General features: G+C 36.6%; 1 protein-coding gene across 1 annotated transcript; it reads right to left on the minus strand.

Annotated features, from left to right (window-relative positions):
* Positions 1–4,593: 4,593 nt before the first annotated feature.
* LOC125281482 (olfactory receptor 5K1-like) lies at positions 4,594–5,541 on the minus strand. The gene has a single exon (XM_048215069.1). It carries the CDS (start codon positions 5,539–5,541, stop codon positions 4,594–4,596), a length of 948 nt encoding a protein of 315 aa, XP_048071026.1.
* Positions 5,542–14,713: the final 9,172 nt, after the last annotated feature.

The raw sequence follows: 14,713 nt of genomic DNA on the forward strand, positions 1-14,713 counted from the left end.
TGATGACTAGAGGGACGTGATGACTAAATATAAAGTGCTATGCTGAATGGGATTCTGGATGGAAGGACACTAGGTTAAACTATGGAAATCTGAGTCAAGTATGAATTTCACTTCATCATCATGTATCATATTGGCTCACTAATTATAACAAAGGTACCATAGTAATGTAGGCTATTAATGACATGGGAAAATGGGTGTGTCATATATGGGAATTCTCTATACTATCTTTATTATAGTCTATACATCTGAACTTTTTGAAAAATTTTTAAAAATTTACAGAAAGTCTTTGAGGTAAATTTCTTATTTCTCAGAATGAAGCCAGAGAACACTTGAGGAAAAACAATCACCAGTTTTCTGCTTTCAATGATATTTATTGGTTCAAAAAATTATTGTCATTAGATGCTAAAACTGTTGATGAAAAATTATTAGGGAACAAGAAATTCACATGGTGTCAATGTACCACCCTACAGATTAGATTTTAATAGCAAGGAAATAAGTTATCTTTATCATAGAAAGTGCTGATGGTACCACCTTAATGGAGTAATCAGCGAACAGCATCACTTAACAAGACAGACTACTGTGATAGGCCTCATGATGGGAAAAGAAAAACCACATTTCTGTGATACCTGAATTATTTAATTTCAATATAATCATGAGGAAACATCACAAAAAATAGAGATGGATATTTTACATGATGTCTGATATAAATATTTAAAAATTTTAAATGTCATGAAAAGAAAAAATAGTAAGAAGTTTCGTCTAGATTATAGGAGATTAAAGAATGATAATAAAACAAAATAGTGGCCTTTAATTGAATTCTTGATGAGAAAATAAATTGCTAAGAAGGACAATTTGGGGAAAATTGGGAAAAATTTTGAGATAATAGTGATATGACAGGAGAGACTGGGTGGCTCAGTCAGTTAAGTGTCTGCTTTCAGCTCAGGTGGGGTCCTGGAATCAAGCCCCATGAACCTAGGGCTCCCTGCTCAGGGGGGAGCCTCCTTATCCCTCTCCTCCTGTCCTCCAGCCAACCCCGACCACCTCATTCTTGCTGTCTCTCTGTTCTCTCTGTCTCTCAAATAAATAAATAAATAAATAAATAAATAGATAAGATCTTTAAAAGAATGAGATGACAATATAGAAAATGTCTTTGTTCTTTTAGATAAATGTTGATGAATTTATGGGTAAACTAGCATAATCTCATGTACACGTATAGACACATATACATGAATGTATTAAATATGTATATGTACACATTTGCAGTGGGATTATTGGGCAAATGTTGTGAAATGTTAATCTTGATTTAAAAAAAATCATGGGTATTTTTTCAACTTTTCTGTAGGTTTGAAATTTTTCAAAATAAGTCTAGAGGAAAATGTCACTGATTCGAATTTTTTTTTGACCCTCTGCCCTATTTCTCTGACCACTTTCTAGCTTAGTTTCTTGAAAGCTTTCCTCTCTTGCTACTTTCACTTCTCTAAGTTGTGTATAATATGACTTAGTGGTTAAGAGCATGGATTTTGGTTTTGATCCCTAGAATTGATCCCTGAGCTCCACCTTAATATTCTACGGACAAATTATGAAACCTTTTTGTCCCCATTTTCTCAGTGGGGTATTGGAAATTAAAATATAGAAATAAAAGTAAAAAATGTAATATTGTGCTGAGTAGTTAAATGGATACTGATGAAAAGTTATTTGTAAGCTTAAAGGGTGTCTGAGAATTAATTTAAAATAAAGCAGAAAATGAGAGATGAGGCAAGAGACATGAATGTATCAGTTAATATTTATTCTGTTGCAATGAAAGCATTTTTTCCAAACAAGTTTAACAGTAAGAAGATCTATTGGATTTAAAACGAGGAGGGATGATTAATTCCGGGGACACTGGGTCTGTTTCTCTGTGATTCCCTCAGCTATGCCCTCCCTTGTGTGTGGACTTCATCTCCAGACTGATTTCTCTTTTGATGGCAAAATGGTTGTAGACTGTGCCAGATTTCATATCCACACAGCAAGACGTTCAGAGGAAGAAAGACTACCTTTTTTTTGTGGCTCTCTTTTAAAATAGAGGAAACATATATCCCAGATACGTCCACAAAATTACCTCTTTTGTCTCATTGGCCCCAAATAAGTCACAGGCTCTTCCCTTAACAGACCTGTAGGCTTCATTGTTGCTAAGGGTTGGAAGTGGGTGGTGCGGAAATACATAAACAGAATTTGTGGTACCCCCGGAAAAGGGAAAGGGATCAGTGCATGTGAATCTGACAACTAAAATATCCCCTAAAATAGAGAGTGGTACAAAGGAACAGCATTCATCGAATCCGGTATCTGGACTCCTTTACACTCTTAAAAAAAGTGTTTAGGACCCTGTAGAGCTTTGTGTATGTGGTTGTTATCTAACAGTATTTGCAATATTAGAAATTAAACCAAGAAATTAAAAATATTTGTTGACTTGTTTAAAAATAACAAACCTTTATTAATTAAGTTAAATAATTACATAAAATGGACTCTGGGAAACAAACTGATGGTTTCAGAGGGGAGGGGGGTGGGGGATGGTCTAGCCCGGTGAAGGGTATTAAGGAGGGCACATATTGCATAGAGTACTGGGTGTTAAACGCAAACAATGAATCATGGAATAGTACATCAAAAACTGATGATGTACGGTATGGTGACTAACATAACATAATAAAAAATTTAAAAAAATAATTACATAAAATATATTAAAGAAAATGGCTAGTGAATGGCCAAATGTGTCAGATACCTTTTTCAGTATTTATCAAGGATAAATTTTTAGGTATTAGTGATAGGAAATCAGTTATAACTAGGTTGTTACTCATGGGAAGAAGATAGGCCTTCATTTTATTATCCAGTAGTTACAGTTTACTATTTTTTCTTTAAAATGTTGCTTATATCTGTGCAGTCCTCTCCTTTTATCCTCCACTTTCATCTCTCATCATCTAATATATGAATTTGTGAAGTTAGCCTCATTGCTTCTAGCTTCATTCCAATCAATTGCCGGATTAGTTTTCTGAAAAATACAATCATATTACCTGGTTCTAGGAAGAATTCGGTTCTGATTCCTCTGATATAAATTCAGACTCCTCAGGGTGACATTTAAGATTCTCAGTAACCTGATCCCCTTCCACCCTTATTTCCCATATTTGGCAACAGCTCTTAACAGCAATTTTGTCAGCTTTCTGACTCTGTCCATGGTTCACCTCCTTCACCCCCTGTTCCCAGTGTCCCACTTATTTTCATACACATCAACTGTGGTCATACTCACTCCTTCTTTCCTCCAAACATCATTTTTAAAAAATCATTTTTATGGCACATCTTACCACTGATAATGCGTAAGGACTAAATACCCAAAGTGACGAGGCTCTCCATTTCCTGAACTCCCAAGCAGCATTGATACAAATTTTAGCTCAATCTGAATCACCTGGATGAACTAGAGCAAGCTACTCAATGTTTCAAAGTATGAGGTTTTTACTGAGAAAAAGCATGAAAATTCATGTCTAATCAGGTGGTAGGTAATATATATGAAAGATCTAGCTTTGTGCCTGGCAGATAACATGTTCTCAGTAAATTATTTTTTTCTTTCATACTTATCAATGTAAGTGATCAATAAAGACTTTTCTTTAGGTATTTAGGATTTTCACTATTTTGTGCCTCATTTATGCTTTACAGCATCTCCAACTTTTTGTTAACACTGTAAATATATAAGTAATTTACACTGGAATCACTACAGGTGGGTGGTATTCCTAGTAACAAACAAGATAAGTAATATCAGAGGGAAAAACCCCTTCAATTAGTTAATGTATTCAGGATTACACTGCATTTTCGATGGACACCCTAATCAAACTACATGAAAATACCCAAATCCATATGGATATCCAATCCACAAATACCATCTATTTCAACTACTGATTGATAAATCACCAGTATACAGATACTGTATTTCAAAGAACTTGAGAGTAAAATTAACTAACACTAAAGATGAAAATAGTCTTTTTTTATTATACATTTTTATTAGTAGTCTTTTCTTGTTCTTAATATTTTTAATGTGGTAAAAGATATATACCAAAATTTGCCCTTTTAAGGATGAAAATATTCTTGATTTTAAAATAGATATTGTGTGTTAATATTCAATACTTTCTCTTGCATAAACTCAAAGAAAATTGAGAATCAAATATATTCAGTTTACTTCTCACAGATGGTGTTTTTTAGGAAGGGATTAATTCTTCAGAACCTGGAATGTGCCAGAGGTTGTAAGATTACGCTTTGGAATTCCAGAAATTTGTCGACAATGTTAAATGGAGGTGATCTGTATATACACTGACTTCTATTCCTAGTATTTGTTGTATTTGTTGAAAATTATAACTCATTATCCTTTGAAACAATTAGTTAATAGTTTAGATAATTTCTTTGTGACACCATTTGTGACCTCAAAAAAACTCATTTAGTTCATTCTTGCTGGGAGCTAGTAGCTTAGATTTTGGAATACATTGTAGCAGAATCTCTGCTTGCTGAACTTATTTATTTGATTCCTATACGATCATGATCAGTAATTGAATATTTTATGTACAAAGTGGTCATTTTCTACTTTCTCAATATTGCATGCTTTTGAAAAACGTTAATTTTTTTCATAGCATTTATTACTTCCTTATTTCTTAGACTATAAATAAAAGGGTTTAATAAAGGGATTACTAGAGAATAAAAAATAGCAACAGGTAAGTCTTTATCCTCTTCTTTATCTGAATGTGGTCGAACGTACACAAAGAGAAGAGAACCATAGAATATTGAAACAGAGAGAAAGTGGGATGCACAAGTAGATAAGGCTTTGCCTCTTCCCTCTTTGGATTTCATTTTGAAAATAGTAAAGAGAATGTAGAAGTAAGATATTAAGACACTGCTTATGGTGAAGGCTTGAATTGAGCCTGAAATGATAAATAATAACAGTTCATTGACATAAGGGTCAACACAGGAGAGTCTGTATAATGGAAGAATATCACAAAAGAAGTGATTAATTTGATTTGACCCACAGAAAGTTAACCTAAAGAGAAACCCTATATGAATCATGGAATGCAGGTTTCCTGCTATGTAGGCCCCTGTGGTCATCTGAATGCAGAGTTTCTTTGACATCATGGTGTGGTACTGCAGTGGGCTGCATATGGCCACATAGCGATCATAGGCCATTGCTGCCAAAAGAAAGCAGTCTGTAGTTTCAGCAAAGCAAAAAAAATAAAATTGTGCCATGCATTCATAAAGGGAAATGCTTCTGTCCTTAGAAAAGAAGTTCTCCAACATCTTTGGTGTAATGGCACAGGAACAACAGGAATCCATCAAAGCCAGGTTGCCCAGAAAGATGTACATTGGTGTGTGAAGATGATGCTCCATAAAAATCAATGCCACCAGGCCAAGATTCCCCACCATGGTGATCACATAGATAGTAAGAAACACCACAAACAGAAGGCTCTTCAACTCTGGGTGATCCATAAATCCTATGAGGATAAATTCAGTTGTCAAAGAGTAGTTACCCACAGTCATATCCACCTTCTCTGTTGAGATAGGAATTCTGGAGATATAAGAGTCTAATTTAGAGTGTATATAATTTTCCACCCAAATTTTTCTTTTACAACAAAGAGAGGAGCTTCTTCAAATATTTCCCTTACTATTTCTGGACATAGGCACACAAACCACTAGGGGAGATTCATTCCCCTAAAATGTCAGCTTTATAACCTCAGTTATGAAAACTAGCATTCCCATGAATATTTTTACAATTCCAAGAAGAATGCTTATAGTTGAAGATGTTTGTCTTTATGAATTCAGGCATAAATAGTGTACAAATCTAGGATAGTCATATTTGGTTCATTGTTGACAAAATTTGCACTGTCAGTTTTTGTATTAAAGATCCTTAAATTAAAATCAATTTTCCTATATACACAATTTTTTAACTGAGCAAAATGTTTTCATATACTGTCCCAGTGGAGTGAATGCTTGAAAACAGCATTGAACAGATACATTAAATTTATATCATAGGAATTGTATGAAGATCGTGAAGGATTACAATAGGACTTTCATGTTTAAAGAAAATTAGTTTGGATATCCAAGGAAATAAATATCTATACCTGTATCTATACATATCTATATTTATCTATCTATCCATATATATATATGTATATATATAAAATCACCTTTTTATATAATCATTCATTTTTCTGGTATTAGATCCATTTCCATAAAAACTGACTTTGTCCATGCCATCATTCCTGTTGATTTTTGTCCAGATATCTAAATCCTCTTCTTCTTTATATAAAGCATAGTTTATATATAATGCTACTTAAGATAGTTTTTACTAAATGTCCCAGACCACAGTGATTTTCACTTCCTGCATCCTCAAGCATATCCTATACACAACATATTGTAGAGTTGCTCCTGTATAATCTACATGGCTTTTTTTTTTTTCATATATACATGTACAGTTTCTTGATTAGAATTGTAGACATTTGAGTTTAGCTTTGACTTCTACTTCTTATAAGAGTTGTTTAATGCTATAGAGGAAAAAATGTATTGATTCCAGTCCTAGGTTCAGAGACCTGAGATAGGTGAACTTGCTGTCAGTATACTACCCCTGATCCTTAGTGACCTCTTTGGTTTCTGCAAGCTGAGACTGCTAATTTTGAAGACCAGCCTACAAAGGAAATTCTTCAAAATTTATCATTAAAAAAATTACGTATCATTCTCTTATCTCAGGTGACCCATCTACTATTATCCTATTTCCTAAGAAAATTATATAGATTTTCTGAAGTATATCACAATAGTTTAAAAGCTAATAAAAATAAGGTTGTCTATATATTTTAGTTTGATAACACTTAGAAAAGAAGAGAAAAACCTTAAATCTTAATATGATTTTTGAGGTGGGGCACCGGGGTGGCTCAGATGGTTAAGCATTTCCCTTTGCTCAGATCATGATCTCCAGGTCCTGGGATAGAGCCCCATGTCTGGCTCCCAGCTCAGTGGGGAGTCTGCTGCTTCTTCTCCCTCTGCCTCCTGGTGCTCTCTCTGTCTCTCTCTCTCAAATAAATAAATTTAAAAAATCTTTAAAAATATGATTTTCGAGAACAAATTTTGTTTTCCCTCAAAGGCTATCTTCTTCTTCTTTTTTTTTTTTTTTAAGATTTTATTTATTTATTTGACAGAGAGAAGACAGCCAGTGGGAGAGGGAACACAAGCAGGGGGAGTGGGAGAGGAAGAAGCAGGCTCCCAGCGGAGGAGCCTGATGTGGGGCTTGATCCCAGGACCCTGGGATCACGCCCTCAGCCTAAGGCAGATGCTTAACAACTCAGCACTCAGGCGCCCCTCAAAGGCTATCTTCTATCACTACTTAGTGATCCGTTAGGAGGATATAGTGAGCAATGTTCTAATTATGTAAATTCTATGGTCAAAATATCCATAATCAAGACATCAAGATAAAGACACAGGCTGAACCTTTTATTTTCTTGTTTTAAAATATTAAATATAAGCCATTTGATTATTTGGCTATGTTACGAGTAACTTTCAGTGTACTTGCCTGAATTATTTAACAGAATTAAGCTGCATTCTTCACTGTATATTTTGAAAATTTACCTTATAATCAGAAAAGGTCAGCATGAAATGAGTTTAAATCTAATGCTGATTTGCCATAGCCTTCAGTTGTGAGAAGAGCTAGAAAAGTGAGAAGTTGAAATCTGAGAACAATGCAAAATAATTCAGATAAATATTTATGGATGCTCATAATAAAAGTAAAAATAAATTTGAATACTTACTTTACCTGAACGTTCTTTGAGAAGAGGTTTATGACATCACATTGCTTTTTTATTATGGTGTTAAGACTCGTATAATTTCAGGGTATAAATTTAGGTCTCAAAAGCATTTGGGATTAAAAGAATGAAAATCTGGGAGACTACTAATAGGTCAGTGTCAGTGTTCCTTACAATGCAAAGTTACACTTTTCCATCAAATGCTAATAGGACTTCCCTACAATGTTGTCAATGTATTTCTATGGGGAGAGTCAGTTCCCAAAACATATTAACTATGTGACATAATTAAAGGTGGCCTGTGAGACGATGAGGTTAAAGTAAATGACCTTCACTAAAGTCACTTGCTGATTCTTATGTAACTGACATCATGTTTACAATTCTGTTCATTATCCTGTGCATAAAGTGTAAAATGAGCAGAAGAGAGTCTCAGGATGGTTCAGACAGTTACTGGAGAGATTAATATGGTTTATGAAAGATGATTGGCATTTAGAGAAGAGACCAAAAGGCGTGGTAGGTTTAGCTAGGCTCATCAACTCCTTCACTCTGAGTTGAATTTGTTCCCATGTATTGCAAAGCACTCATGGAAACTTTGTTGTTACCATTGAGCCCCACCTACGATTTACTGAGCTGTTCTCTGTTCTTTTCAGTTCACCCCAATTCCTTTATCTTTCTTACCCTGTTTTCCCCCTTCACTCCACTAATCATATGAATATACTGTATATTTAATAAAATTCAATTTAACAAAAATACTATACATAGAGTATTTATATAATCAGTCACTTGATGCCCACCGGTACCATTAGCTATAGACATAAGAGGGAAGGTATTTCTCAGTGAAGTTCATTTCTTCATTTCTAATGCCTTGAACAGTGGTACTTTGTAGTGTTTAACAGATATTTGTTGAATGAATGAAAAAAATGATGCTTCACTACCTAGGAATTTGCAATGGTCTCTTATTAGTTTTCAAACTAAATTCATTTTTCTTATTTTGGTATTCTGGGTGCTACACAGTGAGCCTGTGTCTTATCTATCACTTTGCCCTCTTCCTCTTACCTCAGGGCACTTGGCCTTGTGCATCCCTTCACTGCCCCTCTGTGCAGTTGCTTCAGCTAATTCGCTTATAATGTTTCCTTCATCTAAAACTCCTTCTCTCTTTCCTTCCATCTCCATACTACTCATCCTTGAGCTCAAATCACATCTCCACCATGAGGACTTTCCTAGGTCCTTTAAATAGAATTGGTTTTTCCTTTTCCTGAATTACATGATACTTAACTGCTTTTATAATGCATTCACCACTGTATCAAGTGTGACTCATATGTGTCTTAATTGTGAAAGTTGACAAAATATTAAGTCACCAATCATGTCATACATCTTTTGAGCACCTGACAACAAACTGAGCTAGATCCTCAATACATGCCGCATTAATTCCTGAAATTTCCATTTTGTTTAACTTTTATCATGTACTTTCAATATGCAGGGTTTTGGAAAAGACAACGGGCGGTGCACCGGATGTCAATATGGTGGGGATAAGTTCTTAGTCTTTATATATGGCTCCTGACAAAAAGCTCATCATCTAGTAGCGAGAAAGAAAGGCACTTACTTGTTAACTAGTGTACTTTTTAGGCTATAATATAAAAAAGGTAAACATGTTATATAAAAATATAGTGAGGGATTTGAATGGTGACCTGGAGGAGGAATGAAAGGTTTCCCAGTGGAAGTATGATTTCCGATAACTTTACAGGATAAGCAGGATAATAATTGGTGAAGAACATGAGGAAGAGCAGTAGACTGAGGAAACCATGTGTAAAAGCCTGAACTCCTAAAAGAGCCAGACCTAATTTAAAAAAAAGGACAATAGACTACAGTGGCTGAAGCTCACTCATACATGATACAGGGAGTTGTAACAAGTAATATAAAAAGAATGGAAAAATAGATTGGAAATTGTCTTATTTGATTCCTTCCCATCTATTTTCCATGTTCTTTCAATTCACTAAAACCCTCTGTCTCCAAAGCCACAACCAACTTTAAATACCAACCCCAAAGAATCTTTGATTATTTTCCTAACCAAGTGTAGTATTTGGTACCATTAAAGTCTTCTTTGGCTTCTTATGTTGACCCTCTCTGCTTCTGTCTTCTTGATTGCTGCATCTCAGTCTTAATGCTGCGTCAATTTCTCTCTTTGCCCTTAATGATGCTTCTTTTTTATTGTGTCCTTGGCCTCCCTCTTCTTTCATTCTAGAGTTTTCCGCATGTTATCTCATCTTCTCTAGTCATTTCAATATCTTTCATCTGCTGATGGCTTCACTAGAGGAGATATTTCAAACCATTTTGGTGTACATTCATATTAATAAGATCATTTGTAGTATGTTGTAAATATTTTATATATATATGTATATATATATTCTTGCCTACACATTAGATAGATGTATCACTATACTAAAATATTAAATATTACTTATTATAAAACAAGAAAAGAGAAATTCAAAAAGAATTAGACTATAGAAATTTGATTAAAATTTATGTACTAATACTATTAAAACATTTACTCCTCACTAACACTATCATTAATTAAATAATAATCTGATTCAGAAAAAATGTGATACATGGCTTATTATTTCAGTTGTAGTTTAGCACTATGATACAGCAATTCAAGCACTTGCTTCAATTTAATTCCAAACATCTCTTAATATCCTACAAAGTTAAAAAGATAGTACACACAGATAGATCAGCTCAAATGGGAGAAGAATGCAAGTTTTGAGTGTGTCTCAGAACAAGAAAGCGTTCTTCAGCAGGTCCATGCGGACTCAGCAGGCCAATATCAGAGAAATCTAAGTTAGAGTTTATGGAAATAAATTGGCTATAGAATATCCAATATTAGAACTTATGGAAAACTCTGATAGGAGAATCATATCCTATACCTTTCTGTTTCAGAGCAAGACTTTATTCTCTGCAGGAGAGAATTAGAAACTATTCAAAAAAATAACTTCCTGCTGTGCTCTAAACCCTGCTAGAGGAAGAGCTCCTAACCTTGGGATATCACATGACCAAGAGGCCAGAATTGTCTTTGTAAGTTGGAATTTGTCAGACTAATAAGTATAAGATTGATCAGGCTCAGGAGTGATTCACTAGGTGATGAAAGCGGCACGTCCAAGAATCTGGCTGAGCAGTCTGAGAATACAGTAGGACTGAGACCTCTGTGTCATCCTCCACTATTGCGGTGGAGGTCACATGTCTGACCTCAAAGGCCAGGTTGGTTCTCAGATAGTCATCTTAGTATATTGAGGTAAGAAGACTTGCTTCTAAAGTCTAGCTCCACTCAGGGTGACCTTAAAAGGCAACAATAAGGGGAAATCCTCCCGTAGAGTAGTGGACTGATTACCTATATCCATTGCATAGAAAAAGAAGTGGTCCAAGGTGAGAATATATAGATTCATAGTAGAGATGAACAGTTGGTCAACAGTCTAGAGACAGACGGATTAAAAGGTCAGTGACCAGAATATATGAGGAAGAGGCATATGAATGGATCTACTGGAATGGGTATGAAGTGTGGTGTTCTTCATATTACATGTAAAGGAATATCAGAGAGCCTCTACCATTGAAAAAATACTAAACAACGAACTACACAGAATGACAGTCAGTTGAGGTCATCCAGTTTTGTTCATCTGCTACCCCAGTACTGGCACCATGGGCACATGAATGAAGTGCTATAGTGGCTGAGATGGAGGCATCCATGTGCCTAATCGCATAGGCTCCAACTTTTCAAGGCTAATCCAGCTACTGTTCTTGCCAGGTTCTAACTTCCCAAAACAGAGATCATTTTGGAGCCCCCAGTAAGACTACATCCACTTGGTAGCACGTTTGCTGCTATGAACCTCTTCCTTTCTGAAAGGGGCAGTAATTTATTGTGATTGGAATTGATTAATCCATGTATGAGTTATCTTTCCAATCTGTAAGGGCTCTAGAAGAATTACTCACTGAGGCTGGTGGTACAATGGTGCATAATATTGCACTGGACCAAAAAATTTAGTTCGCAGTAAAGAAAGTCTGGTCCTGGGCAGTGATTGGCACACTGGTTCTATTTCATACCACCTGGAAGCTGCTGGCTTAATGAGTTGATAAAAAGTCCTTTGAAAGATAGGAGAGGGTGCACTCTCCATTGGAAATTGGTGACCATTAGATTGTGCCGTGTCTTCAGAAGGTTGAATACCTCAATCTGGGACTTGTCAAGTGATCTGCTGGGAAATTTGCAATCTTGTTTCCACATCCCTGAACTGTATGGGTTTAGAAGTCCTGGTACTCAGAGGGGATATGTTCTTGCCAGAGAATACAACAATTCCATTATGTAGCAAGGTCCAGCTGCCAGCCAGTCACTTTAGATTCCTTTTTCCAAGAGACCAACAGGCAAGGAAAAGAGTGCACAAGGATTACAGGGGAAATTGACTGTTATCATGAAAAGATAGGACTGATATTATGCAGTGGGGCAGGAAAAATTATGTTTGGCACTCAGGTGGTCCCTAGGCATCTGTAGGTACTCCCTTGCTCAACAGTAAATAGACAAATACATCCACTGGGCCTGAAAAGGGCATTGTGGCATTGTGGTGAAAGGCTCAGATTCCCTGGGGATCTGATTCCATATCACCCCACTGCATTACTCACCTGGACCGGTATAGGTATTAGGAAAATTTGAAGGGAATCAAAAGGAAGGAGAAGATAGGTATTAGTGCAATCATGAGCCTAGGTGTAACAGTGGGAACTGCAGGTGTTCCATTAACCTTCATCTTGTAAGTCTCTCCAGTTCATGAGGAAGCTCCAAATCGTGGTGTGGCTTTCCCTAGTAATTAATATAAGAAATAAGTAGCTATGAACAGTATAAAAGGTGGCCAGTAATGGATCTATGGTTCACTGCCAAGATTCCTAGCAGTAAGAGAGCCAATAGCTGATAGTTCTCACCTGAATCCCTTATTAGGAAGTATGATTATCTGGAGATAATTGTCTTATGAAGGTCATATTCCTTCCTTGGAGGCAGCCTACATTTAATGACTGTTCCATGGAAAGTATAAATTCCAGGTCCCTGCCTTAGGCATGAAATCTTAGAAGGGACATCCCAAATCCCTACTTCTCCACCAGATTGGCTAAGGTCTTTGTTGTGACTATAGTCAGTTCATCCTTGTGCCCAATCTTACTTCCTTCACTCCTTCAATAATTATTGAGCCTGGCAGCATTCTCCAACAAACTTCTGACATGCACATCTCTATCTTAAAGTAGTTTCTTGTTGTTGTTATTGTTTGTTTTTAATATCTCAACCAAGTTGAAACAAAAGAAAATCACAAGGTCATGGCGGGCAGAAGACTATAGTCTTTGGAATGTATTTTTTGGTACTAATTTTTAAATTTGTTCATGAATGAAATTTAAAATGAAATAAAAGGACCAACAGGAATGAGGCCAGTCTGAAGCCCCTGATATTATTCATGAGAGGTGATAGAAACATAGTGTTTGAAAGTTAGTATAAATGGAAGGATTTGGGCACATGTCAGGTATATTTCAGAGATAGAGTTGATAGATCTTGTGAGAGGTCAGATGTGGAAGCCGAGAGAGATGGAAAATTACAGCTAATTTCTTCTTCACCTAACTGGTTGTAGAATGCTCCATCAAGATGGGGAAGTCCAGGGATATCCACGTTTATAGAAAAATTAGAGTGGTTTTTGGATCATGTTAAATTTGAGATGTTTTTGAAACACTCAAATAATTATGTCCTCCTTCTCAATTGGATACCTGAGTCCATACAAATAGGGGCGCCTGGGTGGCTCAGTGGATTAAGTGTCTGCCTTTGGGTTAGGCCATGATCTCAGGGTCCGAGGATCTAGCCCTGCATTGGGCTCTCTGCTCAGTGGGGAGCCTCTTTCTCCCTCTCCCTGTACTGCTCCCCATGCTTGTGTTCTCTCTCTCTGTGGCAAATAAATAAGTAAGTAAATAAATAAATAAATCATTTTAAAAAAGCCATAAAAATAAATCAAGTCACATAAAAAAAAAGAACAGGAATACTAGAATAAAGAATCTCATGGCTGAACCTTATCGAATCCTATCATTTCAACTGTGGGTAGAGGCAGAAGAGTCCCAATCCTGGTACTTATTACCATTTAGTTTAATTACTCTTAAAAAAATGTCTGTCTTCCCTATTGGAATATAAATATTGGGACAGTAGCTATCCTGTTTTTGTTGTGCAAACTAGGTAGACTAGAAGTAGACATCGGGGTTTGCATTTGCATGTGAGTGTACAAACAAAAAAGGAAGTATTAAAAAAATCAGTGATTAAGGAAGAGTTAGTTAATAAATGCTTTTAGAAGTACTGGTTAGGGCGTGCCTGGGTGACACAGTCGTTAAGCACCTGCCTTTGGCTCAGGGCGTGATCCCAGCGTTCTGGGATCGAGCCCCACGTCAGGCTCTTCCGCTGGGAGCCTGCTTCTTCCTCTCCCACTCCCCTGCTTGTGTTCCCTCTCTCACTGGCTGTCTCTCTCTGTCAAATAAATAAATAAAATCTTTAAAAAAAAAAAAAAGAAGTACTGGTTAGGATTGGGAGGAGTTAAGATGGCAGAGGAGTAGGGGTCCCCTTTTTCAGCTGTTCCCCTGAGTCAAGCTGCATAGGTACCAGAACATCCTGAAAGCCCACGAAAGCAGCCTGAGATGCAGGAAGATACATCTGGATCTCTACAAATGAACATCTCCAGCGCTGAGTTTTGAGGTATGAAGCGGGGAGCCATGAATCCGCGCACAGATATCAGAAGATAAATGGAAGGGGGAGGGAGCCGTCACGTTTGGACGCCGGAAAGCAGTAGCCACCTGCACGGGGGAGCGGGAGGACTCGCGGACCTGCACCCACGAGAAAGCAGACTGAGACCGTGAGCCTGGGAACACGCGCGCGA

The sequence above is a fragment of the Ursus arctos genome, unplaced genomic scaffold (assembly GCF_023065955.2).
Source record: "Ursus arctos isolate Adak ecotype North America unplaced genomic scaffold, UrsArc2.0 scaffold_4, whole genome shotgun sequence".
NCBI classification, from domain to species: Eukaryota; Metazoa; Chordata; class Mammalia; order Carnivora; family Ursidae; genus Ursus; species Ursus arctos.

Bases quoted from the DNA above. Each gene is read 5' to 3' on its own strand.
- LOC125281482 (XM_048215069.1), bottom strand. From the start codon at position 5,541: ATGACTGTGGGTAACTACTCTTTGACAACTGAATTTATCCTCATAGGA.